Source organism: Perca flavescens, chromosome 16 (genome assembly GCF_004354835.1).
Source record: "Perca flavescens isolate YP-PL-M2 chromosome 16, PFLA_1.0, whole genome shotgun sequence".
Classification (NCBI taxonomy): Eukaryota; Metazoa; Chordata; class Actinopteri; order Perciformes; family Percidae; genus Perca; species Perca flavescens.
Window position 1 is genome coordinate 31,113,002 of NC_041346.1, and position 26,290 is coordinate 31,139,291.

The 26,290-nt window shown below is 43.0% G+C and overlaps 1 protein-coding gene across 1 annotated transcript in view; it reads right to left on the bottom strand.

The window, feature by feature from the left end:
• Positions 1-191: 191 nt before the first annotated feature.
• The window catches only part of gfra2b (GDNF family receptor alpha 2b), an 85,493-nt gene continuing 59,394 nt past the window's right edge, over positions 192-26,290 (bottom strand). The window contains exons 7-11 of the mRNA XM_028600886.1: positions 17,990-18,099; positions 16,329-16,472; positions 13,303-13,487; positions 4,722-4,769; positions 192-365 (exon numbers count right to left, since the gene is read on the bottom strand). Of these exons, the coding sequence (XP_028456687.1) occupies positions 222-365; positions 4,722-4,769; positions 13,303-13,487; positions 16,329-16,472; positions 17,990-18,099 (631 nt within the window). The 3' untranslated portion in view covers positions 192-221. The remainder of the gene's footprint in view (positions 366-4,721; positions 4,770-13,302; positions 13,488-16,328; positions 16,473-17,989; positions 18,100-26,290) is intronic.

Genomic DNA, 26,290 nt, shown 5'->3' on the forward strand with positions numbered 1-26,290 from the left:
ATCCAAACGTCCTCCAGTTCACTTTCCCTCCTCGAAGGCCCGTTGTTGATGTTTGAATGTCTGTCGGTTGACATTTTCTTGTAGCGGAGGGCGGGCGCGTGACTTTCTCTGGGTCTTGCCATATGTGTGTGTGTGTTTGTGTATGTATGTGTGTGTGTGTGTGTGTGTGTGTGTGTGTGTGGGGGGGGGGTTGTACAGCATGTATGTGTGTGAGTTCATATTTATGAGACAAGGAGTAGAAGCGTTGGCAGGACGGAGACACACACAGTCACAGAGATGTGGCGGAGGAGTGGAGCTGATTGCCGGCTGCTGCTCTTGGGTCCTGCAGAGTCCTGAGAGTCTATCGACCCCTGAGCCAACAGAGCCTAAGGAAGGAGGGAGGGACAGGAAAAGGTAAAAGCATTGGTGGAAAAATAGTCATAGTACAAGACTGAGTATTAGGGCCAATGTTGGTTTGAGAGAGGATTGAAACCTTTTAGTGACTGCTTAGTCTACATCGACGACGTTTCAATTCCCGGGATTGTGTGCCACCAGAAATTCTGCTGGATGTCCGTCCCTTTCCTCTGTCTCTGTGTTGGTGTTCTAACCTCCGGTGGATTTGTGAGGACTATGGTTAACTGCTCCTCAGATCTCTGCAGGGTAAATCCAGACAGCTAGCTAGACTATCTGTCCAATCTGAGTTTTCTGTTGCACGACTATAACTACTTTTGAACGTACACATTCCATCAAAACAAGTTCCTTCCTGAGACTATTTAGCAGAGGCACCGTGGCTCCGTCCAGAGCTTAGCCCCGCCCCCAGACGATTGTGATTGGTTTAAAGAAATGCCAATAAACCAGAGCACGTTTTTCTCCCATCTAGGAATGCTGTGTGGACTAGCCAGACCTTTCTCTGCAGCGCTGTAGAGGAAGGTCTGGCAATGCGAAACAATTGAACCCTGGACCTGAATGTGCGGTTGATCTACCCACTGATCCAACCCGGCCACGTATACCATGACTTTTCACTTTTCTATTTAGCAATATGGTGGTGAATGTTTAAAAAACGGCTGAAATTTTTTTTTATTGTACTTTGTGTTGGGTTTGAGGGAAAAATAAAATATTAAAATCAAGTCTTTTGTTGTGATGCTGAGAGGAAATCATGAATCTTTAAATGTAATGCAATATTATTTACTGCTGTCGATGCCTGTACTATTAAAACCATCTGTCTCATCTTCTGTCTCTGACATTCAGTAGTGTATGAATTTAGATTGTTTTGTCTCATATTTTTCTCTTAACAAAAATAAAACTGCATGACACCAAAAATGCATGATACTAAACAATCAATGCCTCTTTTCTTTTGTCTGACCAGTACAAAACCTCTGTGTGTTCTTATGTAAATATTGAGAAAACTATTTGACGTAAAAAAGTTATGTCAAATTTTTTTTTATTTAAGAAATTCATGGTTACCATGTCAACAAAAAGTCATAGTATAGTATGTCAAAATGAAGTCATAGTATAGTATTTAGAAAAAATAGAAAAAAGCAGTATAGTGTTTCAAAAAAAATGTAAAAGTCAGAAAAATGTGTATGTCGAAAAAAGTCAAAAAAGAGAGGAAAGCATGTCAAAATGATCTCATAGTATTTTAAAAAATTTGAAAAAAGTCATAGTATAGTATTTCGAAATGATGTCATAGTATAGTATTTAATTTTTTTTTTTTTAAAGTCATAGTATAGTATGTCACAGGACTGCCCCCTCTGTTTTAGTAACAAGACTCTGTTTCAGCACCATGGACAGTACCCTCTGTTTTAGTAACAAGACTCTGTTTCAGCACCATGGACAGTCTCCTCTGTTTTAGTAACAACACTGTTTCAGCACCATGGACAGTCCCCTCTGTTTTAGTAACAACACTGTTTCAGCACCATGGACAGTCCCCCTCTGTTTTAGTAACAACACTGTTTCAGCACCATGGACAGTCCCCTCTGTTTTAGTAACAATGCTGCTTCAGCACCATGGACAGTCCCCTCTGTTTTAGCAACAAGGCTTTTTTCGACATACTATACTATTACTTGTTTTATCCATCCATCCATCCATCTTCGTCCGCTTATCCGGTGTCGGGTCGCGGGGGGAGCAGCTCCAGCAGGGGACCCCAAACTTCCTTTCCTGAGCAACATTAACCAGCTCCGACTGGGGATCCCGAGCGTTCCCAGGCCAGGTTGGAGATATAATCCCTCCACCTAGTCCTGGGTCTTCCCGAGGCCTCCTCCCAGCTGGACGTGCCTGGAACACCTCCCTAGGGGAGGCGCCCAGGGCATCCTTACCAGATGCCCGAACCACCTCAACTGGCTCCTTTCGACGCAGCAAAGCAGCAGCTCTACTCCGAGCTCCTCACGGATGACTGAGCTTCTCACCCTATCTCTAAGGGAGACGCCAGCCACCCTCCTGAGGAAACCCATTTCGCCGCTTGTACCCTGGATCTCGTTCTTTCGGTCATGACCCAGCCTTCATGACCATAGGTGAGGGTAGGAACGAAAACTGACCGGTAGATCGAGAGCTTTGCCTTCTGGCTCAGCTCTCTTTTCGTCACAACGGTGCGATAGATTGAATGCAATACCGCACCCGCTGCGCCGATTCTCCGACCAATCTCCCGCTCCATTGTCCCCTCACTCGCGAACAAAACCCCAAGGTACTTGAACTCCTTCACTTGGGGTAAGGACTCATTCCCTACCTGGAGAAGGCATTCCATCGGTTTCCTGCTGAGAACCATGGCCTCCGATTTAGAGGTGCTGATCCTCATCCCAACCGCTTCACACTCGGTTGCGAACCGATCCAGTGAGTGCTGAAGGTCGCAGGCCGATGATGCCATCAGGACCACATCATCTGCAAAGAGCAGCGATGAGATCCCCAGCCCACCAAACTGCAACCCCTCCCCACCCCGACTACGCCTCGATATCCTGTCCATAAATATTACAAACAGGATTGGTGACAAAGCGCAGCCCTGGCGGAGGCCAACCCTCACCTGAAACGAGTCCGACTTACTACCGAGAACCCGGACACAGCTCTCACTTTGGTCATACAGAGATTGGATGGCCCTGAGTAGAGACCCCCTCACCCCATACTCCCGCAGCACCTCCCACAGTATCTCCCGGGGGACCCGGTCATACGCCTTCTCCAAATCCACAAAACACATGTAGACCGGTTGGGCATACTCCCAGGCTCCCTCCAGGATCCTTGCGAGTGAAGAGCTGGTCCGTTGTTCCACGACCAGGACGGAATCCGCATTGTTCCTCCTCAACCCGAGGTTCGACTATCGGCCGAACCCTCCTTTCCAGCACCTTGGAGTAGACTTTACCAGGGAGGCTGAGAAGTGTGATACCCCTATAATTGGCACACACCCTCTGGTCCCCCTTTTTAAAAAGAGGAACCACCACCCCAGTCTGCCACTCCTTTGGCACCGTCCCAGACTTCCACGCAATGTTGAAGAGGCGTGTCAACCAGGACAGCCCCTCCACACCCAGAGCCTTGAGCATTTCTGGACGGATCTCATCAATCCCCGGGGCTTTGCCACTGTGTAGTTGTTTGACTACATCAGTGACTTCCGCCTGGGAAATATTTTTATATAATTAAACTTTTTTAACATATTATTACTTTCGTTTGAGTTTTTTGACATATACTATGACTTTTTCCTATTTTTTTCAATTACTATACTATGACTTTTTTCAACAGACTATACTATGACTCTTTTCGACATACTATAATACGCCCCTTTTGGAGACAGGAAGTGTGTACATTTTCATTCCACTAGAGCTGCTTGAAATGCACTACCTTTAGAATAGAGGATCTTTTGTAACAATGCTCCATTTCAGCACAATTGACAGAGCTGCTCTGTTTTAGTAACAATGCTATTTCAGCACCATGGACAGTCCCCTCTGTTTTAGTAACAAGGCTTTGTTTCAGCACCATGGACAGTCCCCTCTGTTTTAGTAACAAGGCTCTGTTTCAGCACCATGGGCAGTCCCCTCTTTTTTTTAGTAACAATGCTGTTTCAGCACCATGGACAGTCCCCTCTGTTTTAGCAACAAGGATTTTTTTCGACATACTATACTATTACTTGTTTTATAGTATGTCAAAAAAATTTGACTTTTTTTGATATGCCATACTACTTACTTTTTTCCGACAGACTATACTGTGTTTATGACTTTTTTTAAAACCTTTTTCAACATACTACAGTATGACTTTTATTTACTTTTTTTCCAACATATTATACTATGACTTTTTTTCGATTTATTTTTACATGCTATACTATGACTTTTTTTGACAACAAGGCTCTGTTTCAGCACCATGGACAGTCCCCTCTGATTTAGCAACAATACTTTGTTCGACAGATTATACTATGACTTTTGTATGACTTTTTCGACATACTGTACTGTGTGTATGACTTTTATTTACTTTTTTCGACATGCTATACTTTTTTTCGATCAAGGTTTAATAAATGCAAGTTAAAAGTGTGTCGCTGACTAACTAGGTAGAACTCAAAGCAGCAATGCCATCTTAAAATCCATAGAAAGGGTCTTAAAAAAGTTTGATATGACAACTTACGTCGCATTCATTGTCACACTTTCTGCCGGTATAAAATGAGAGAATATGTCGATACTTACTTATACAACAGTAACCCGTGGTTAGCACATAGTAGATACTTAAACGTGTGGGGGGAAAACGCTGAGGTTTAGTAGTCAAAGCTGCCTCACCTCTTCGCACTCAAAGTCATCAGAGGGGACGCACTTCTGGCCTCCATCCTGTAAAACAAGAACTCAGCGTCAGGAACACACAACCACTGCCCTGCGACTTTACAGTCCTCATTGCGTGCCCACTCGCAGTCTGAATAATTAAGTCTGCTTCATTAAAAGAAAGATATTTCTTGCGAGTCTGGCGCTATAATCTTAGGACGTTGTTCTCTCTCTTTCTCAGCCTGCGCTCATGGAAAAGTCAAAGTACCGTCCTAATTCAACGTCCACAATTAGATAAGAATGCTCCAAATGACCAGAAGTGTTTCTGCAGCTCACACTTTACCCAGAATGCTTTGGGAGCTGACTTCTATAATAATAACAGTAGCAGTTATTTGTATCCCACGGCCAATAAGAGCAAGTAAAAGCAAGAAATGGAAATCTCAAACTCGGACAAAAAAAAATACTGTGGAAGCGGAGGGATAAAAACAGATAAAACATAATTATTATTCACAAAGGCTTTCTTCTAAAATGAGGGCTTTTTTCTTAGTCTACTAACGCTGTGATGAGATTTTGTCGACTAACCGTTGAGAAAAAAAGAAAGATTTAATGGACAGATCTGTAAAACTTAGTTTCTCCACAAAGAATCATCCAAAAGCTCCACTTTAAAGTGCTCATCATATTCTGCTCATTTTCAGGTTCATAATTGTATTTAGAGTTTGTACCAGAATAAGTTTATGTGGTTTAATTTTCAAAAAACACCATATTACACTTCTGTTCCATCGTTGTTGGAAGTCGCACATGCTCAGTACCTAGGTAAGGGCTACTAGCCAGTCAGAAGCAGAGTATGAGGGTGTGCCCTGACAGTAGCTAGGTAAGGACTACTAGCCAGTCAGAAGCAGAGTATGATGGCGTTAATAGGCGTGTGTTTGTGTCAGCCGCTGTCCATTTCCTATGGTTCTGAAATGCAAACATTTTTTTGACTACTTTTTTTTTTTAAAGGGCGTGTGCCCGTGAGCACCCACAGAGGAAAACATAAATCGGCACCTATGCCAGCAGGTAATGCAGCTAATGCTCATGGGAATTGTAAATAAATCAAACTGATGGCCGTGACAGAAGTCTATATATGGTTGTGTTATCATGCAGGTGAATCCTGGGTATGTAAACATCGAGGATCTCATTAGAAGGAGAAGAAGAATTTGAAACGGAAAACAGGAAAATCAAAGTCGTTTCAGTTTCCTCTGATCGTCTTGAGGGAGGCCGACAAACTAGCTCCACCGTCATTAAAATGCTGAGCGGTAATGTCGGTGAAAACACACACACACACACACACACACAGACACAAACACACGTACAGTCGCACACACACACAAACACATACACACGTACAGTCACACACACACACACACACAGAATCATTTCATTATTTATCCCGTCTACCATCAGCCTCTTTGGCAGCGCTTCATTAGCATATCTCCTCCCGCTACCTGGGTGGGAGAGCCAATCAGATCTTATCGCTCGACGGGAAGGAAGAAAACTCTTTTCAGTGACGGGAAATAATGGAGAGCAGAGAGAGTGAGAGATAGATAGATAGATAGAGAGAGAGAGAGAGAGAGGGAGAGAGAAGCCTGGAAACGCTGCACGATGGATCGTTATTGTTTCCTCTGAAATATACATTGGGCTAATCTACAAATATTCACAGGGTTGTTATCGTTATTAAAGCATGCGGATGACTCATTATCATGCTGACAGTTCCCGCTCTGACAGTGCACTGAACCCCTCCGCACGTCTGCTTCCTGGAAACTGACGGCTCAGCAAAAGCTCCCAGACAAACGATAGCGATAGTCAATGTGCTCTGGGGAAATGATACGATTCAAAAAAATACTAATTCACAGCAGCAGCAGCAGCAGCAGCAGCGGCGGCGGCGGCGTCGTCCGAGGGACACAGCGCTCGGCCACATTACACGCTCCATCTCTCGCCTGCGTTTATGTTTCACATCTTTATCGGTTTGGCTGTCTGTTTATTTCACATGTAACTCCGTCACTGCTGCCGTGGGAAACGAACACAGCCACGTTCCGGCTATTTAGAAATGGTATTTTTAAAGTGCTGACAGAAAGCAGTTTGCAGGTGATGCCACATTGCTTCATGAACCCATGGTGATATGTACTGTATATATAATTTACATTATATAATAGGCGTAGATTCCCACACCCCCCCCCCTCCCCCAATATAGATTTCCATTTCTGAAAAATGGTAAAAATAACTGTTCAGGGGGCTCAAATCATGTATAAGCCATTCTTAGGGTATGTATATGTATATACACACACACACACACACACACACACACACAAACACACACAAACAGACAGACACACACACAGAGACACACATACACACAGACACACACACAGAGACACACACACACACATACACACAGACACACACAAACAGTCACACACACACATATACACACACAGACATACATGCGCACACACACACACACACACACACACACGCACGCACGCACGCACACACACACACACACACACACACACACACACACACACACACACACACACACACACACACACACACACACACACCCAAGTCTAACATGTAAGTGCATTTTGTTTTGGACCATTAAACCTTGCCGTTTACTTTTATATATTAATAATAATAAATATATATATATATATATATATATATATATATATATATTATATTTAAAGGGGACATGAGCCCCAGTCTCCTGGGTTAAAGTCATGTTCTTGTTTGGTTCCCTTTGTTACTTTCCTCCGCTTCATCTGAACACCTACCTCTCAGCAAGAAAGCCAATAAGTATATTTTCCCAAAATGTCAGAACTATTCTTTCCAAACTAAAGCTAATGTGTGCAGCGGGCCGGCCTGCAGGGCCCCCGTCAGCCTGACATCGGACGCTGAGTCTGATCTGAATCCCCCGCCGTGGCTGCGGGTCGCCCTCTACAGCAGAGTAGAAAGAGTTCGACGTGTCTCCCTAGGGCGGTGTGCAGAGAGACAGACGTGACACAGAGACAGTGCGCCGGCTGAAAGGCAAAGGTACGGGCAGGTGTTCCACACACAACAGGAAGCTTTTCAACACAGCTGTGACACACTGCCAATTAAAGAATTATAAAACCTGCAATTTGAGATTTCACACATTGTGCTCGTTCTCTAAGTCATAAATTCAATCGGAGCACAAAGACAGTACTTATTTTCTACTTTTATTAGTACTTTTAGAATTCAGCGACACTTACAGTGACGATCATCAGCTCTGATTTTTATCGTGGATATAGAACTCTGCTTAGGAATCAGAGAAAAAAAAGAGGGTTCAAAGGTATATTTGTCATCAATAAATGTCCATAAATCTGCTTAGAAATCATAGCTTATAACTGCCAAACTCGCCTGCTGATAGTGCATTTGGCACACCTAATGGAGACTATAATATATCTACTATGTCCAATATACTGTGTATGAATGCTTCATGAGAAGAACTAAACTGCACAGACGGAAAATTCAAGAAAATTCAAAGGTTCATAGGTGTATTTGTCATCAATAAATCTCCCTAAATCTGTTAGAAATCATAGTAAAAAGACGCTCCTTAAAACAGCAGAACCTGCCTGAGAATCAGAGAAACTTTTCTTCAGTTTCAAAATAATGCAGTGGTAGTTGTCTGAACATCAGCGGGTACACTGCAGACAGGAACTGCTGACTTTTAACGGAGACAAAATGTGAACAAATAGACTCAAATGTGTGCACTCCTGTCGTATCTGTCAGCTGGATGGAGTATAGCCAACTCCCCCAAAAACCCTGCAGTATATTGAGCGAGCCCCTGGCTCCAGATGGGAGCATGCCTATGTTCCCAAAGCCGTATGTTCACACAGCCCTATGTTCCCACAACCCTATGTTCCTACAGCCCTATGTTCCCACAACCCTATGTTCCTACAGCCCTATGTTCCCACAGCCCTATGTTCCCACATTTCTAAGATTTCTTTCCAAAATTAGGCCTTATGTTCCCATATTTCTTTTTTCATAAATTTGTATCAGATTTTATCCCCCTTTCTCCCAATTTGGTAGCCAATTACACCCAACCTATTATTCAGTAGCAAAGGACTACTGATGGAATTTAGCTTTTAGTTTAAACTAACCCTAACTAACCCTAACCCTAACCCTGGGAACATAGGGCTGTGGGACCATAGGGCTGTGGGAACATAGGGCTGTAGGAACATAGGGCTGTGGAAACATAGGGCTAACCTCCAGATACCGTCTTTTTACCGAAATTCCTGTGCTACAGCAGCTCAAAGGAAAACATTTTTACACACATCAGAATAACACAAATACACATTAAGTAGACATACATAAAGTATAAGATGGGTCATATTGCAAAAACAGCTAGCAGTGTTACATTATGATGTTGCATTAAAGAGTCTGACTGCTGCTGGAATGAAGGACCTGTGGTAGCACTGAGGGTGCAGCAGTCTGCTGTGAAGGAGCTGCTCAGGGAACTCCCAGTCTCATGTAGGGGGGTGAGAGGTGTTGCCCATGATTGATGCCAGCCTGGCTAACATCCTCCTCTTCCCCCACCTCCTCCTCTATGGTGTCCAGAGGGCAGACCAGAACAGAGCTAGCCCTCTTCACCAGTCTGTTTAGCCTTTTCCTGTCCCTCTCTGTGCTCCCAGCTCCCCTAGCAGGCTACTGCATAAAAGATTGCAGACACAACCAGAATCATAAAGTTTTTAACAGAGTCCTCCTGCGAAAGTCAACCACCATCTCCTTTGTCTTGCTGGCGTTGATGTGAAGGTGGTTTGACTCACACCAGATGACAAAGTCCCAGATGACCTCCCGGTATTCCTGATCATTCTCCCCTGGTCCCCTCCCAACAATGGCAGTATCATCAGAGAACTTCTGCATGTGACAGCTGCTTGTGTTGTGCCTGAAGTCCGCTGTGTACAGGGTGAAGAGAAGCGGGGCGAGCATTGTACCCTGGGGTGCTCCTGTGCTGCTCATCACCACATCAGACACACAGACATGGAGCCTCACATACTGTGGTCTGCCAGTGAGGTAAATGATGTTCCATGCAGACAGGTGGGGGTCAACACCAGCTCCTAATTGCTTCTCCCAGAGCAGTGATGGTTGAATTGTATTGAAAGTACTGAAGAAATCGAAAAACATGACCCTCCCAGTGCTCCCAGTGTTCTCCAGGTGTGACAGTAATCTGTGTAATCTGGTTGGTAAGCGAAATGTGGAGGGTCCAGTTCTGATAAAAAGTTAAATGTAGCTGAGGAAAACTGAGCGTCATGCGGCGCTGACAGTTACGTTTAGGCACCAAAATTACTGGTTAAGATTAGAATAAAGTTGGTGGTTAGGGTTCAAACACTCCCGGGACACAAACACTAATTTCCTGGTTGAAAGTCTTGTGTTTTCTCCTTAACTTTTTCAGGACATGAACACCTGTTTCCTGGGTGAAAGTCTTGTTTTTTCCCCTTAACAGGACCTGGGTTGAAAGCCCTGTGTTTTAGGAGCTTGGGCTGAGTACTGTCAATGATTTTCCAAATCAATTTGATTCCGATTCACAAGACCCCAAATCGATTTAATTCCCGATTCGATATCAGTTAGGTCAGGAACATTTCAGTTACAATACCAATTTAGCTTGGATATGAAAGAGATTCTGCAATTGTACAGGGTTCCCTCTGACCTGCTGCATTACTAAAAGTATCAATGTTCACATTAAGGCAGTTACATCAATACACTTTATATTTAACATGAACACACAAAGTGCAGCTCTACAGACTCTACAGGGAGCGAGTTTTGGGAGATTTTATTCATTCAGCCCTTTGTAAACGACCATGCCAGTTTTTCCCTCGCCAAAATGTAGCCGAACTTTGAAACATAGCTTAACCGCTTTCCTGACAAGCTAGTATGACATAATTGGTACCAATGGATTCTTTGGGTCTTTTTAGTTTCATATGATACAGAGCAAGTTTGATTTTTGGATTTTAAAAAATCGGATAATCGATTTCGTACACCCAGCCCTATTTGGAGCCAAACATCCCCTTCAAGGATATTCCCGCTCTTATACAGCAGCAGTCAATGTAATAAATATACGTGGTAAACATACCAATTACAGAGCTTTACTTTTCACAGATATATGTATGAATGCTTCGTGAGAACAGCCTGGTATGTAAGTGAGTTACAAATGAAGCAGTTGAGTAAATCCCTACATGCAGACACATTATATTCCAAGGTATTCTATAATTCATGCTTCAAATCTCTTACATAACGGAAAGAGCAATTTACATTGGCCTATAACCCCAGCCTTACACCTCTTCCCCCGTACATAATGGATGGGTTTGCACTTTCCCGGGATGCAGGCGGGACGGCGCTAATGCATGTGAAGGTGAAGAAGAGCAACGCAGATGAATCTATTCTGCTCAGACATCCTCAGCGAGTCTGGATTTATTTAGTTCGATGGACACATCCTCCATCTTTCTGATAAATATGATACTAAACTGCAGCGTTTGGTTAATGTTCTGTCCCAAAGAGACAGAGAACAGGAACGACATGGGGCAGTAAAGTTCGGAAAAAAAACTGAGGAAACTGACAGAGAGAGAAGTATTTGAAGCCTGTAAAAATAACCAATGTAGCTGCAGTGACATCCCCCATTGCAAGGGCTAAACTTTTGAGCGTCAACCAACAAATTTCCTAGTCCGGCTATCACCAGACCAAGCTCAATCTTTTAAGATTGAACGTTAGTCTGGGGAGTCTGCTCTGTATTTTCTACAGCACAAGAGGCGGGATCAACGGGCATAGTTCAAATTGGATAATCCTTCAACCAATCAGACCAACGATCCAGGTGACATACTTTGCAGAGCCAGCAGCTAGCTGGTAAATTAGGCTTTTACCAAAGCCGGTTGGTAGTACGGCAAACACATCCTTCTTTTTGTAGGAATTGTTCCAGGGCAAGTTTCTGTTCCGTTTTCAGAGAAGACTTGCATTTGAAGTCTTTTAAAACAGCAGCAACAGCAGCAGCAGCAGCAACAGCAGCATCACCGTGGCACAGTGGCTATGACACATGCTTTTGGTGTGGGAGATCTGGGTTCAATTCCCACTGTAATAATATCAACCAGTGTGTCCCTGAGCAAGACACTGAACCCATACAGTAGTAGCTCCAAAAAATGCAGATACTGCACTCTTCTTCTGGACAATATTAAAGGGTAACTACCTTATTTTTTTAAACCATTGGTCCAGTATTAAGCAAGATTGCTGCAGCGGAAAAACAAGCTACAATGTATGTTGAAGGAAAATTATACAGCTCGTATTTACGTTCACAAAAGTGCTTATTTTGCTGCTGACAGACTCAGATTATTATTCTAAGTGTCTGACAACATTATGAAAAGGATTTCTAAGGAGGTCGACCTTTCTGTTAAAGACATAAAAACATTCACAAAACTGCATTCACTAAACCCACCAGACTCCATGTAAATAAACAGTAATTTTAGTAGGGCTGTCCTCGACTAAAGAAATTCTTAGTCGACTAACACTTATAGGATTTTGTCGACTAATCGATTAGTTGATTTAATTGACAGAGCTGTGCTCTTTGAGAGGTGGTTAAGACTAGAAAAGCACAATATAAATGTAGTTAATTAACCATCTGTAAAACTGAGTTTCTCCACAATTAATCCTGCAAAAGTACCACTTTAAATCTTGTGTTGACCATAAATGTGCTCAGAAGTTTCTTGGAAATTACATTACATTACATTACATGTCATTTAGCTGACGCTTTTATCCAAAGCGACTTACAATTGCTCTATATATCAGAGGTTGCACGCCTCTGGAGCAACTAGGGGTTAAGTGTCTTGCTCAGGAACACATTGGTTGATGTATCGCAACACATTGGTTGATGTTTCGCAATGGGAATCGAACCCGGATCTCCCACACCAAAGGCACTCAGACCAAAACGACCGATTAGTCGACTAATCGACTAAGAGGTGGCAGCCCTAAATTTTAGCATTGTAAAACACACTTTATTCAAAGTGGACAGAAACAAAATAAAACTATGAAAAGCTGTTTTTCGTCATCTTTCCCCTTTTCCAACCATCACAACTCTAGTTTTGGTTGAAATAAACACATAGTTTACTGATTTACATGTGAGAATATGTTGGCTCTATACACGCTAAAAGTATTGTTTTTTTAAATGGGGTCTGGTGGGTTAAGAGCTAGCGACTTCAGAGCTGTTTCTGGTTAAACAGAAAGGTCTTAAAGAGGTTTTTAAAGGTCTATCTCTGTAGGGATCCTTTCCATAATGTTGTGTTATATATATAATATAATAATCTGAGTCTGTCAGCAGCAAAACAAGCACTTTTGTGAAGATAAATACAAGCTGCACAATTGTCCTATTAACATTGTAGCTTGTTTTGTCATCTGGCATAATACTGGACCAATGTCAAAGATTGTTGTTCCCATCAGTCACTCAGACACAAGAACATAGAAAAATAGGATCCAGGTTGAAACGTGAGATGACAAGACAGCATCTTCTGCACATTCCAGCTCATTCAGAAACCATAAATACATTGAATACTGCAGCACTCACCTGCAGGTTGGCACAGGTGGAGAACATACAAGCAGTGTCCATGGGTTTGATGGCGTTGCCGTGTAGAGACGGAGCGGGTTTGGCGATGATTGGCGGCTGGGCGGCGGGGAAGAAGGTGGACGATGGGTCGGTTACAGGAACAGTCCCTCCGTCTGAGCCGTAACCAAATGACTGGATGGCGTTTTCTGAGACGGGAGACACAGACGGGGACTGGTTATCAATATTAGACTCTTCATTTATTCGGCTTTTATCCAAACTATACAAAAGTGTGAGGACACATCACATGTCTGATTCTCAGCCGAAGAAACAGCTGTCTATCTGGACATCATTCGGGAAACACACGATTGTTGTATCATCCTATAACATTTTTGTTCCTTTTTTGACATTTTTGACATTTTTTACATTATTTTTGTTGCTGTTTTTTTTTTTTATGCTTTTGTCCAATCTTTTTTCGTTTTTCTTTTCCATGCACTTCACGCTGTGTGCTTAGATTGTTAAAATAGGGCCCCTAGTGTTCTTTTTTTTAACACATAGGCTTAAATCAGACAATGCACAGACAATTTTTAGCGAAATCTCTGCAGTTGTGGTCTTGACCGGTCTTGAAATAAAATCCCCAGTCCTCTTCATCCGACTTCGAGTACTACAACACGGCTTATTTCAGGAACTCTGAGTGACAAACGTGTACGGTGATTGGTCACCGCACAACAGCTCACGTTTCCTTCATGTCAGAGCATTACAGCGGCTGTGTGTTTGAATCAATACCTCTGCATTTTTTATTTATTTTCAATTACCTGACCAAGCGTCCGTATTTTACGCCATGGGGAGTGAGAATGTGTTATAATGTGTTATAAAAACAACGCTCTGATTATAGAGTAAACTGCCGTGGTTCGGGCACATTTTGCACATGGACGTGCATACATGCATAAGTTCACATTAGGGGGAGGAGAGCGAGGAGCAGAGGGAGCAGAGGTTGAGACTGTAGCCAGGTTTCTGTAATTTAAGGAAAGTGTCTGGGGATCTTCAACACGTCGTCTCATTCCTCCAGTCGGGCTCCTCCACCTAACCTTTCTCTCCACTTCCTGGAAAAAAAATCTGCTTTATACACTTCACACAATCTGCTTTATACACTTCTCACACAACATCCCACCCTCCGCACCCCCCCCGCTCCTCCCTACGAGGATCTTCATGCTCTCATACAGCAGCAGTCAACATGCCGCTGACAGTATTAACTATGTGGAAAACGTGAGAACAGCCTGGTATGTGAGTGAGTTAGAAAAGAAATAGTTGAGTAAAATATCTTTACATGCAGCCACATTATATTCCAAGGTATTCTATATTTTATGCGTTAAATCTCTTACATAATGGAAGCTACGCGCTGAAAATGTCAAGTTTTTAACCCTTGTGTAACCTTCGAGTCAAATTTGACCCGTTGTCTAGATGTCTATATCTATATATAAAACCTAATTTTCATTGGTTACCCAAAAATAACACGGATCATTCCATTCAACGCGTTTCGCAAGTACAACAAAAATCTGTACTTTCATTGAATTTTGTGTGTTTTGTTCAATTGTTTTAGCATTTGAAAAAAAACAAAAAACTGAAATGTTTCGAAAGAGTATCTCGACTGAACGTTGACATATACCAGTCTGTGATTATCCTTCCTTTAATTATGGTCTAAATAATTAATAATTTCTGCTTTTTTACTCAAGAATTAGGTATAATTTCCTATAAATGAGGTTTATTGACCATGGATTCCTAAACTAAGTGTAAATCTAGTAATGAGTTTGTGTTAGTGGTGTTTATACAGCACGCAGGAGTGAGAAGAAGTGTTTAAACGTCAAAAAAGTGCCAAAAACACAGAAAAAAGAGACAAAAGAAACAAAAACGTTAGAAAAAGTGATTTTCAGTTTTGACCTGGGAGGACGATGCATGGTCGAATGGAAGACAACACAAGGGTGAAGAACATGTGGATGGTGCAAAAAGTCCTTCCTGCTCGGTTCTTTCAGGGAATGATTGTAAAGATTAACAAAGAATATGTTTAGGGCATTTCCTCTCTAACTGGGAGGTTTTGGGACCAATTGGTGGGATTGCTGTGGACCAAGTCCACATGGAGATACACTGGTAAAAGAGATAATGATGTTTAACCATGTATCAGCTCATTTAAGTAAGTAAGTAAGTAAGTAAAGTTTATTTCTATAGGACATTTAAAAACAGCTCGCGCTGTGCCCTACATAGCGCATTAGCCACAAGGTAATTAAATAAAAATACAATATAAAATACACTTACAAATCAGTGATTTAGGCTAAAACGACATCGAAAGACAAATACTTAATTACAAACATAGCAGGATAAGACCATTAAGATGCCGGGAAGGCCGATGTAAAAAGGTGAGTTTTCAGCCTGGCTTTGAATTTCACAATTGGAGGGGCACTTCTGATGTCAGGTGGAAGCCGGCTCCACAGCTGAGGGCCAGCAACAGAAAAGGCTCTGTCCCCTTTTTTACTTAAGCCGGGACTATGGGACATGGAGGAGGCCTTGGCTGGAGGATCTGAGGGACCTGGGAGCTACCTACGGATGAATGATATCAACTATGTAGCTGGGGGCCGGGGCGTGAAGAGCTTTAAAAACCATCAGCAGTATTTTAAATTGTATCCTAGACTGGACTGGAAGCCAGTGCTAGGAGGCTAGGACAGGTATTATGTGTTCACGCTTTTTTGGTATTCGTGAGCACCCTAGCTGCTGCAATTTGGACCATCTGAAGCCGAGCCACCAGAGTCAGATGGAGACCAAAGTAGAGAGAGTTACAGTAGTCTAGGCGGGAGGTTATGAAGGCATGGAAGACTTTTTCCAGATCATTGCATGACAGAACAGACTTGAGTTTGGAAATTATTCTTAGTTGGTAAAAACTGTTCTTTACAACAGATGATATTTGGTTCTCCAGGTTAAGATGGGAGTCTAAAATAACACCCAAGGCAGGCAGACCTTCCTCCGCGGCGCTGTGGAGAGAGATGTTAGCGAGGACTCACTGAGGCAGGTGTTGTGGGTAAAGTCGCGGTGGAAAGCGTCACACTCCCGCTCCTGAGCGCCGGTGGCGGCGCGGCAGCTGCACCACAGGCTCATGGTGATGTTGGACGGACTGCTGTCGCTGTAGTTGGGAGTCACGTCAGAGCCTGAGACAGACAGACAGACAGGGAAAGAGAGAGAGACACATTTACTATACTACATGTTACTGTTCCTGTCTTTACATGTCTATTAGAATGTGATTTATATGAATGACTATAAATCCATCCTGATGTTGTGTTAATGGTCATATTACCGTTTATTGTGTTTTGTCCGAAATTTTGGACAAATTGTATGTTGATGCTTTAGCAACATTGTTACTGAAACTTGCATGCCAATAAAGCTCCTTTGAATTAAATAGAGAGAGAGAGAGAGAGAGAGAGACAGAGACAGAGAGAGAGAGAGAGAATGTAGTATGTTGTATGTTTATTACACTGTAAAGAATATATGTGACACCTACTGTATGTATTTAATATATGATATGTACTATATGTATTTTCTGTAAACTGCTTTGGCAACAACATGTTTTCTTTTTCATGCCTATAAAGCAAATTGAATTGAATTGAATTGAGAGAGAGACAGACAGACAGAGAGAGAGAAAGAGAGAGAGACAGAGAGAGAGAGAGACAGAGACAGAGACACAGAGAGAGAGACAGACACACAGACACAGAGACAGGGACAGAGAGAGCGGGAAAGAGAGAGAGAGAGAGACAGAGAGAGAGGGAGAGTGAGAGAGACAGAGAGAGGGAGACAGAGAGAGAGGGTGAGTGAAAGAGACACAGAGAGAGAGAGACAGAGAGAAAGAGAAAGAGAGAGAAAGGGAAATAAAGGGAGAGAAAGGGAGGCAGGGAGGGAGTTCATGTTGGGGAGGAATAAGAATTAGGAAGCAGATTAGCTAAAGAGGATTTTTGCAATTTGGGAATTGAATGAGTGGCTGATTCCAGCAAGGGCTGAGTCATCACCTGTAACAGACACACAACAACAGCTGCTGCTGGCCAACATATCGCTACGCAAAGACAAACAATATCATAAGCAGCACTATCACAATATAATGTACTGTTTCACAGCATTATTTAGATCTGAACAAAAACACAAGAGCGTTGTAACAAAAGACATTTTTCTTACTCAAATATTATCCAACGTATGGGCGGAAAAATTAGGATTTACAGCTCTAATATCAGACTGTTGTTAAATATCCAGGGAAGTCTCTACTCAAGGGACATGGTGTGTGTGTGTGTCTCTGTGTGTGTGTCTGTCTGTGTGTCTGTGTGTGTGTGTCTGTGTGTGTGTGTGTGTGTGTCTGTGTGTGAGAGTGTGTGTGTGTGTGTGTGTGTGTGTGTGTGTGTGTGTGTGTGTGTGTGTGTGTGTGCGTATGTCTGTGTGTGTGTTTGTGTGTATGCCTTTGTGAGTCTGTGTGTGTGTGTGTGTGTGTGTGTGTGTGTGTGTCTATGTGTGGGTATGTGTGTTTGTGTGTGTGTGTGTTTTTATGTCTGTGTGTGTGTGTGTGTGTGTGTGTGTGTGTGTATGTGTGTCTATGTGTGGGTATGTGTGTTTGTGTGTGTGTGTGTTTATGTCTGTGTGTGTGTGTGTGTGTGTGTGTGTGTGTTTATGAGATGCGTTTACTGACCGATGAGGCCAACGTAGGACATGAGGCAGCCGTGGAAGTTGTCGTGAGGGCAGCCGGTGACCGTGTGAGACGTCATCTGGCAGTTCATGTGGAAGTCAGCGAGCCGAGACCTGTGGAGACACAACTCGGCTGTCACCATGGAGACGTATTCTGGGAGGCGGTCGGACCAAAGGATCACTTCATTAAGGAGTTCATTGAAAAGACAATGTGCAGATTGAACCCTCGGAAAAAATGGTCACAGTTAGCGTATGTGTTGCATTTATAATTTTTTTCAGTGTATATATACATATATATGTATATACATATATATGTATAAATGTGTTGACAAAAGTGTTGGCAAAAACGTTGACAAAGGTGTTTAAAAAACATCGTCAATAGCCCAAAAAGACCCTGTCAAAAATGTTGAAAAAAACATTGACAAAAGTGTCGACCAAAGTCTTAAAAACGTCGTGAAAAGTGACAAAAGTCCCAGTTCATCTCTCTGAGCTTCTTCCTGTTTTCTGTGTTTTACTGACGCCAAGAGTCTCGACTGAGCGCCTCCATCATAACAGCAATGCTCCAAGGTCCAAACACGCCTGGCTTTTAAAGGGAATGGGAGATGATCTCTGATTGGTTGATTGCATGTTACGCCCAAAACACACCTCTGATTAATGAAGACACTAAGGACAACCCTTTAGGACCAGGCACCCGGCACACAGACACTTTTTTACCGCCGTCAAACTAGCAAAAGTGGATTTGGACACACCCTAAACACACCTGCACCAGGCGCATCACGCCGTGCTCTCAGATCGTTAAAATAGGGCCCTGAAGGCACCTCACCAAGCTGCGCTTATTGACGTGATGGGAGTGAGAATGTGTTGTCCAGGAGACCAATTCTTTATTGTCATTTACTTTGGGAAATGTGTTACAACCAGGTGTACCAAACCTCACATAACACACACACACACACACACACACAGACATACACACACACAAACAAACACACATACACTCACAGACAGACAGATGGACACACACACACACACACACACACACACACACACACAGACACACAAATACACATACAGACACTCTCTCACACACACACACACACACACACACACAAAACACACATACACTCACAGACAGACAGATGGACAGACACACACACACACATACACACATAAAACACAGATACAGACACACACACACACAAAATACACAAATACACATACAGACATTCACACACACACAGACACACGAAAACACAGACACACACACACATACACACAAACAAAAACACACACACACACACATACACAGACACACACACATCATACATCTCAACACGACTCCATGAAACATCAGATGCACAGATGTACCGTATGATTATGTATTCATGAGATTATTCTGCTGATTTATGTCCAACACATTCCTTGTTTCTCGTGCCAACGCTGCGCATCAGAGAGACTGTGACGCTACTGTACAAACTCAATGACAAGAGATCAAACAGCGGCGGAGATCTCGCTTACAGCCCAGCATCCTGCCGGAAAGAAAAGGCTGATTCATACGCGCCCGTTAGGAAGATTAGCTATGCACGCATGTCCTGCCGTTTCCTCTGCATCATGCATATGTTAATGCACGGGAAACTGTCACGGGCAATAAGCGTACGGCTGCTGAGCTTAATCTACTGCATGTTCTAGTTTGGTCTTTCACCATCCTGTCTCTTCGTCTCCTCTCTCTCTCTCCTCTCCTTTCATTCCTGAGCCTCTCTACGATGGCTTCACTTCTCGAACAGGAATGATCTACTTGAATGTTTGCAAAGTATTAACTCAACGTGTGTGTGTATGTGTGTGTGTGTATGTGAGTGTGTATGTGTGTGTGTCTGTGTGAGTGTGTATGTGTGAGTGTGTGTCTGTCTGTGTCTGTGTGTTTGTCTGTCTTTATGGACCCTATTTTCCAATGGTATTGTGTCTAAGGGACTGGGAAAAATGTTTGACATTGATCCAACTTACGCACAACAATTGGTACGATATCCTATGAAATGACTGGATTTCCACTGGTTGGCAATTGCCGGAGGACCGGTCACATGACAGTAATGTTTGGTGCTCTTTACAGTTAAGTTCAGCTGAGAAAAGGTGACTGTGAGCCGGGTATAGAGCACCGGGAGGTTACGATCCTTTCAGCGGTTGTTACAGTTGAGTTTAGCCGACAAAAAGGCAGTTTCATGCGGCGACGACAGTTAAGATTAGACACATGAACGACTAGTTAAGGTTAGGTAAAAGATGATTTGGGTTAAAACACTCATGAACACCTGTTTCCTGGGTGAAAGTCTTGTGTTTTCTCCTTAACTTCTTCAGGACATGAACACCTGTTTCCTGGGTGAAAGTCTTGTGTTTTCTCCTCCCTATGAGGATCTTTACGTTCTTATGCAGCAGCAGTCACTGTGCCGCTGACAGTAATAAAATCGTGGAATACATACCTATTACAGAGCTTTACTTTTCATAGATATACTGTATGTACGAATGCTTTATGAGAACAGCCTGCTCCTTTCAATAACGTTTTCAGACAAGACCTTCATGCTGTTGTGCTCACTTGTTAACATGAAAAGTGACAGACGTAGGTGTGTAAAGACTAAAAACAACAGCTGAGAGAGAAAGACTGAATGGAATATGTTGCAGCGCGTCGGAGAGATGGCGTATGGTCGGATCAGCTGGGTGACAAAAAGGTGTGATACCGTCACTATTGGACACAGCGAGTGTGTCTGTGTGAATGTGTGAATGTGTGAGTGTTTGACACGTACACAACTTACTCACACTGCGTCGGTGTGAACGGGACTGTGTTTGCTCGTGTGTCGGCTGAAGAGAGTGATATAGTTTGACAGGCCTCAGCGCTGTGCTTTTGACTTTCCCACCAGAGGTCAGATTATGTGTGTGTGAGAGTGTGTGTGTGTGTGTGTTGTCTTGCTTGAGTAATCCTGCAAACGATGTCAGCTCAAAAGACAAAAGACACAACCCTAATCCACACCGACGCACTCTCCTCCAAACTCTCTCTTACTTTGTGTTTGTCAGTGTGTGACACACACACACACACACACACACAGCCTGGGCTTGTCAATGTGAGGGAGTGACTCAGATATGTCGCTTCATCTCTCCATGGCCTGACAGCCAACCTTCATACTTCACACCAGCTATATTCATAGAGCTACATGTCTTATTTCATTGCCATCATCAGGGTTAATAAAGTGTGTGTTAAAGCAGCCAAAAGTTTTAATATCAGCTCCAATAGGTGAGAGACTGAATGCTAGTGTGGGTGGTGTCATGTTCTTGAGTCTGTGGCCCAAGAATGTATTCATTTATTTCATTTCGTGTGACTGTTTTGTAGTTTTTATGACATGAAAAACGCGCTGATGTTTTCATCGCTCTGATATAGCAATATGTACAGTACGTTGCTTTATAATATGTGTTTGTCTTGTGTTGGACCCCAGAAAGAATAGCCTTCACTCCGCTGATGACTAATGGGGATCCTTAAAAAAGAATAAGCAGGTACATTAGCTCTCCAAGCTAACGCTAGCCAGAGTGTTGACATATGAAAGCATAAAACATGCATTTTAGATGAAGGAGATGAGAGTACATCCGGTTGTTCCTCGTGTTAATCTGTATGTACGGGACGCAGGAGGTGTCCTCCTTCCTAAGCAAAATTTTGTATATGTTTATTTATTATATATAAATATATGTACTGGTAAGAAGTAGGGCTGGATCCGAATATCAGACTATAGAGATATTTGGAAAGTGAATGAGTCGAGGAGGCAAATTAAGGGACATGAGATGCAGCTTTGGACAGAAGTATGAATTATGAATTAAATGGAATTTTGGGTGCTTTATTTAATTTTCTAGCATTTGAAAAAACATTTTTTAAATGGTTTTGAGACCGTATCCTGACTGAACTTTGACATAAACCAGTCTGTGATCCACTCAACATCCTCTCATCTTAACGATTAGTCAAAATTATTCATAAGTTCTGATTTTTTTAAACAAAAAAATTAGGTAACATGTCATTTAAGTTAGATTTACGGAACATGAATACAATTTTTTTTTAAAAAGCGTTGAAATAAGTGACAAAAACGTTTTTTAAGAAAGCTCCAAAAGCATAAAAAAAAACAATCAATTCTGACAAGATTTAAAGAAAACTACCAGACACAGTACAAACTAACGCTGACCTCCAGGCAGCTGATACCTGTCTCCGTCTCAACAAGGCTTTTCACCATTTCCATGACATTGTGTCTCCGGGACAGAAAGATGAGCTCCCATTCTGTAACACCTGACCTATTTAAACTCTGAGATGTGGCCAGAGATTCACAGCTCTAAAAATAGGCCAAGAAAGGAGTCAGTGACAAAGAGGGATTTTGTTGTAATTTGTTCACAGGACAACACGTGCAAACTATTGTCAAATGCAATCAACTTAAGGACTGGTTAGCCATGTAACTACGTCACCCGCAGACACAGTCACCGGATTAAAACAGATGTTTTCAAACTGTCCCGGTTATATCCTGAGGATATGATGCACGCACACGCACACGCACACGCACACACACACACACACACACACACACACACACACACACACACACACACACACACACACACACACACACAGGTTTGTGGCACTATCTTTGTGGGGATCCGTCATTGACATAATGTATTCCCTAGCCCCTTAGCCTAACCTTAACCATCACAACAAAATGCCTAACCTTAACCCTTACCCTAACCTTAACCATCACAACTAAATGTCTAATCTTGGGGGTGAGGGAGGGCAGTGCATTAAAACACACAGCACATATCATATGCATTCATTTATGTCCTTTTAGAACGTGTCCTTTAGTAAAACAACCTTTGAGCCTTTTTTTCACTGTAAAACTGCAGGCATGTCTTATTTAAATATCTTTACTTTTCCATGTTTTCTGGTCCCTTAAAGCTTTAAAGTTCTCTAATTACGAGAGTCTGGAATCTAATTCAGTGGAAACATATAGGTCACAGAAAGCACATTGTCTCTCTCTCTCTGTTTCTCTGTCTCTCTGTCCCTCTAGTTTAGATGAATCTTTAACGAACCCGGGGGAAATGTGAAAGCTCAGGCAGGTTTTGATGATCTCTGCTCTAACCCGCGTGCTGCCGTCATGTCTCTTTGTCACCGTCAATTTGTGGCTGCCGCTAACTGCGCCGCAGACATATAACGTGCACTGTTTAAAGATCAATAAGCGCCTCATCCATTGGTGCTAATATTAGCTGTTGGGCTACATCGACATCTTTTTCATTTTAATATTGACCAAAGTAATCGTAATTGTGATTCGAGCAGCCAGAGACTCAAACTATGTATTGTATGAACTTAACCGCTGAAATCAAAGTACAGGCCGTCCCGTATCATGTGGAAGATCCTGCGAAAACAGAGCTAAATGTCGCTCCCTTTGCACCAGGTAACGTTAACGTGAGTCACTTAACGCTGACATTTCAAGTAAGAGCGGCCGAGAACAAAGAGATTACCTTCGTTTCCATCACTCGCCAAGTATCTGAAGACATCTGAGGACCCACATATATAATCACAGTTATATAAACACGGATTAAAGCTGCACCCACACACCGAGCTATTTGCTCTCATGACATTTACACGCGTGTGAAACGCTCCTCGCTGCAGCATGTGATGCTCTGCATTAAGCCTGTGTGCAGGACAAGGTGAGGAATATTAAAATCAAATTACAGCAATGCTGACTGCATCCAAACGGCCGCATTATGACTGTCAGGCACACAACACACACACACACAATTATCTCCAACAATCAAAGCATATTATGCTTTATTATTACGTGTGTGCAGTCAGAAAAGCATCTCTTTGACCCTGACTTGTCAGTCACGCTGGAACAGATCTCTTGATTGTTATTCAATTATAATGTCGACATTGACACACATGTTCAGTCTGTCTTTAAATATATTTTTGAGTTTTACTCTAACCCTAACATGAACATTTACTGTAGCAGTGTCTTTATATCGTCCTCTGGCCGGACAAAAACTCATGCCACAAAAACGTCTTCCTGTTGAAAGTACACTTTACATGAACTTACATTCATGGCTCAAATCAAATGGGATTAAAACACTTATTTGTTTTCCCCGTTCAATACCGTTCACCAGAGTTGTAGTCAAGACCACCTAAACTGAGACCAAGTTGGTTATTGGGCTGAGACCGATTAAAGACAGAGACAAGATCGAGACTTTGGGGGGTTGAGACCGAGACAAGACCAGACCAGTTCTAGTTCCACATTGCATGACACGATAAAATGGGGAAATGCTCACCAACCAGTATATACCAACCCGGTCTCACGCCAGGTTGTGTAATAGTCACGTTATTTTGATTCTTAAATTTGTGTAAAGGTTACGACTTTTGAACGTGTACAGGTGACGCTTTTCGAACCTGCTCTGGGGGACGCGACAACGGGGAAATGAAGCGCCGCACGCCGGCGAAAACACTCGCAGGACGCGATCCACGGGCGCAGGGGCACACAACAACGGGGAAATCAAACGGCACAACGGGGAAATGAAACGCCACAATAACTGGACGGTTGTGGTTAGGAAAAAAAAAGAACGGGGAAAGGAACCGTCACATGCGGGACACACCAACAAAGGTACTGCAACACGCAGGACGCGATCCCCGGTCTCCGGGGTGAAAGTCCAGTGTTTTCTGTGTTTTCTGACCCATCCACCACCCCGACCAACCTCCCTACGCGGACTTTCGTCTTATCAATATTACTCGCTACCGTCAGCGAGCTGGGATCACGAAATATGCTTTCCATTAAAATGCATTGCTTTCTATTTCGTAACCGGCACACGAAAAAAAAGGCTTTTACGTAACCTGTACCCGACTTAATAGATTAAAATAACGTAACTATATAACGACCTGCCATGAGACCTGGCTGTATATACACAACTAGCAAATATGTATAGCTAATATTCACTAAATCCATTTGTGTGAGAGGTGATGAGTTTGAGGCTAATTGATAACTTTAGCTAGCTAGCTTTGCTAGGGGGTCAGCCCTATGTTCCCAGAGCCCTATGTTCCCACAGCCCTATGTTCCTACAGCCCAATGGTCCCACAGCCCTATGGTCCCACAGCCCTATGTTCCCACAGCCCTATGTTCCCAGAGCCCTATGTTCCCAGAGCCCTATGTTCCTACAGCCCAATGGTCCCACAGCCCTATGGTCCCACAGCCCTATGGTCCCACAGCCCAATGTTCCCACAGCCCTATGTTCCCAGAGCCCTATGTTCCCAGAGCCCTATGTTCCCACAGCCCTATGTTCCTACAGCCCAATGGTCCCACAGCCCTATGTTCCCACAGCCCAATGTTCCCACATTTCTAAGAATTTTTCTTAAAATTAGGCCCTATGTTAGGGTTAGGATTACATTCCATCTGTAGTCCTTTGCTGTTGGATAATAGGTTGGGTGTAATTGGCTACCAAATTGTGAGAAAGGGGGATAAAATCTGATACAAATTTAAAAAAAAGGAAATGTGGGAACATAGGGACTAATTTTGAAAAACAATCTTAGAAATGTGGGAACATAGGGCTGTGGGAACATAGGCACGCTCCAGGAGAAAAAAACATTGAAACTGGAGCGTTCAGAACAGTGGGAAAACTGCACGCGGGGATTCCTCTAAATGTTTACCTCATCATTTAAAGCTCTGGGCAAGTTTAACATGAAAATCTGACATTGTAACGTTATAGAGAATGACAGAAAATAGGGAAAAGCACAACAGGTTCCCTTTAACCTCGCTGCACACATGTACTCAGCTTTCCTCATCTCCCTTCATTTGTGCGAGTGACTTTGTGAGTCTGTCTGGTGATTAGCTGCTTTGTTTAGTCTGATGTTCTCTTTAATTAACAGTCCCCGAGTGGGACTGCTCGTTTACATATTTACATATTTACACGTTGACAGAGCGAATGAGTTCCCCCGGTTGCCGCTGTGGAACAGAATTTAGGAGAGGCATTGCTTCCCGCTCCGTCCTCCTCAGGGTTAACTCGCCTTATTTCCCCTCAAAGACTCATCCCTCGCTCCTCATCGCTCCTGTAAACCAACCGCACATTCGGACGAGTGCAAAGGAAATGAGATGAATCAGGGAATGGGTTTGTGGGTTTAGTGAGAGGGTCGGTTGCGGCACCGGCGTCCTCTGTGACCCTCAAAGAAAACGAGGCAGATATTTCCATCTCGCGTCCTCCGCCCCTCACTGACCGTGTAATGGAGCGATGCAGGCGCTAGATTGGCTTCCTCGCCTTTAAAAAA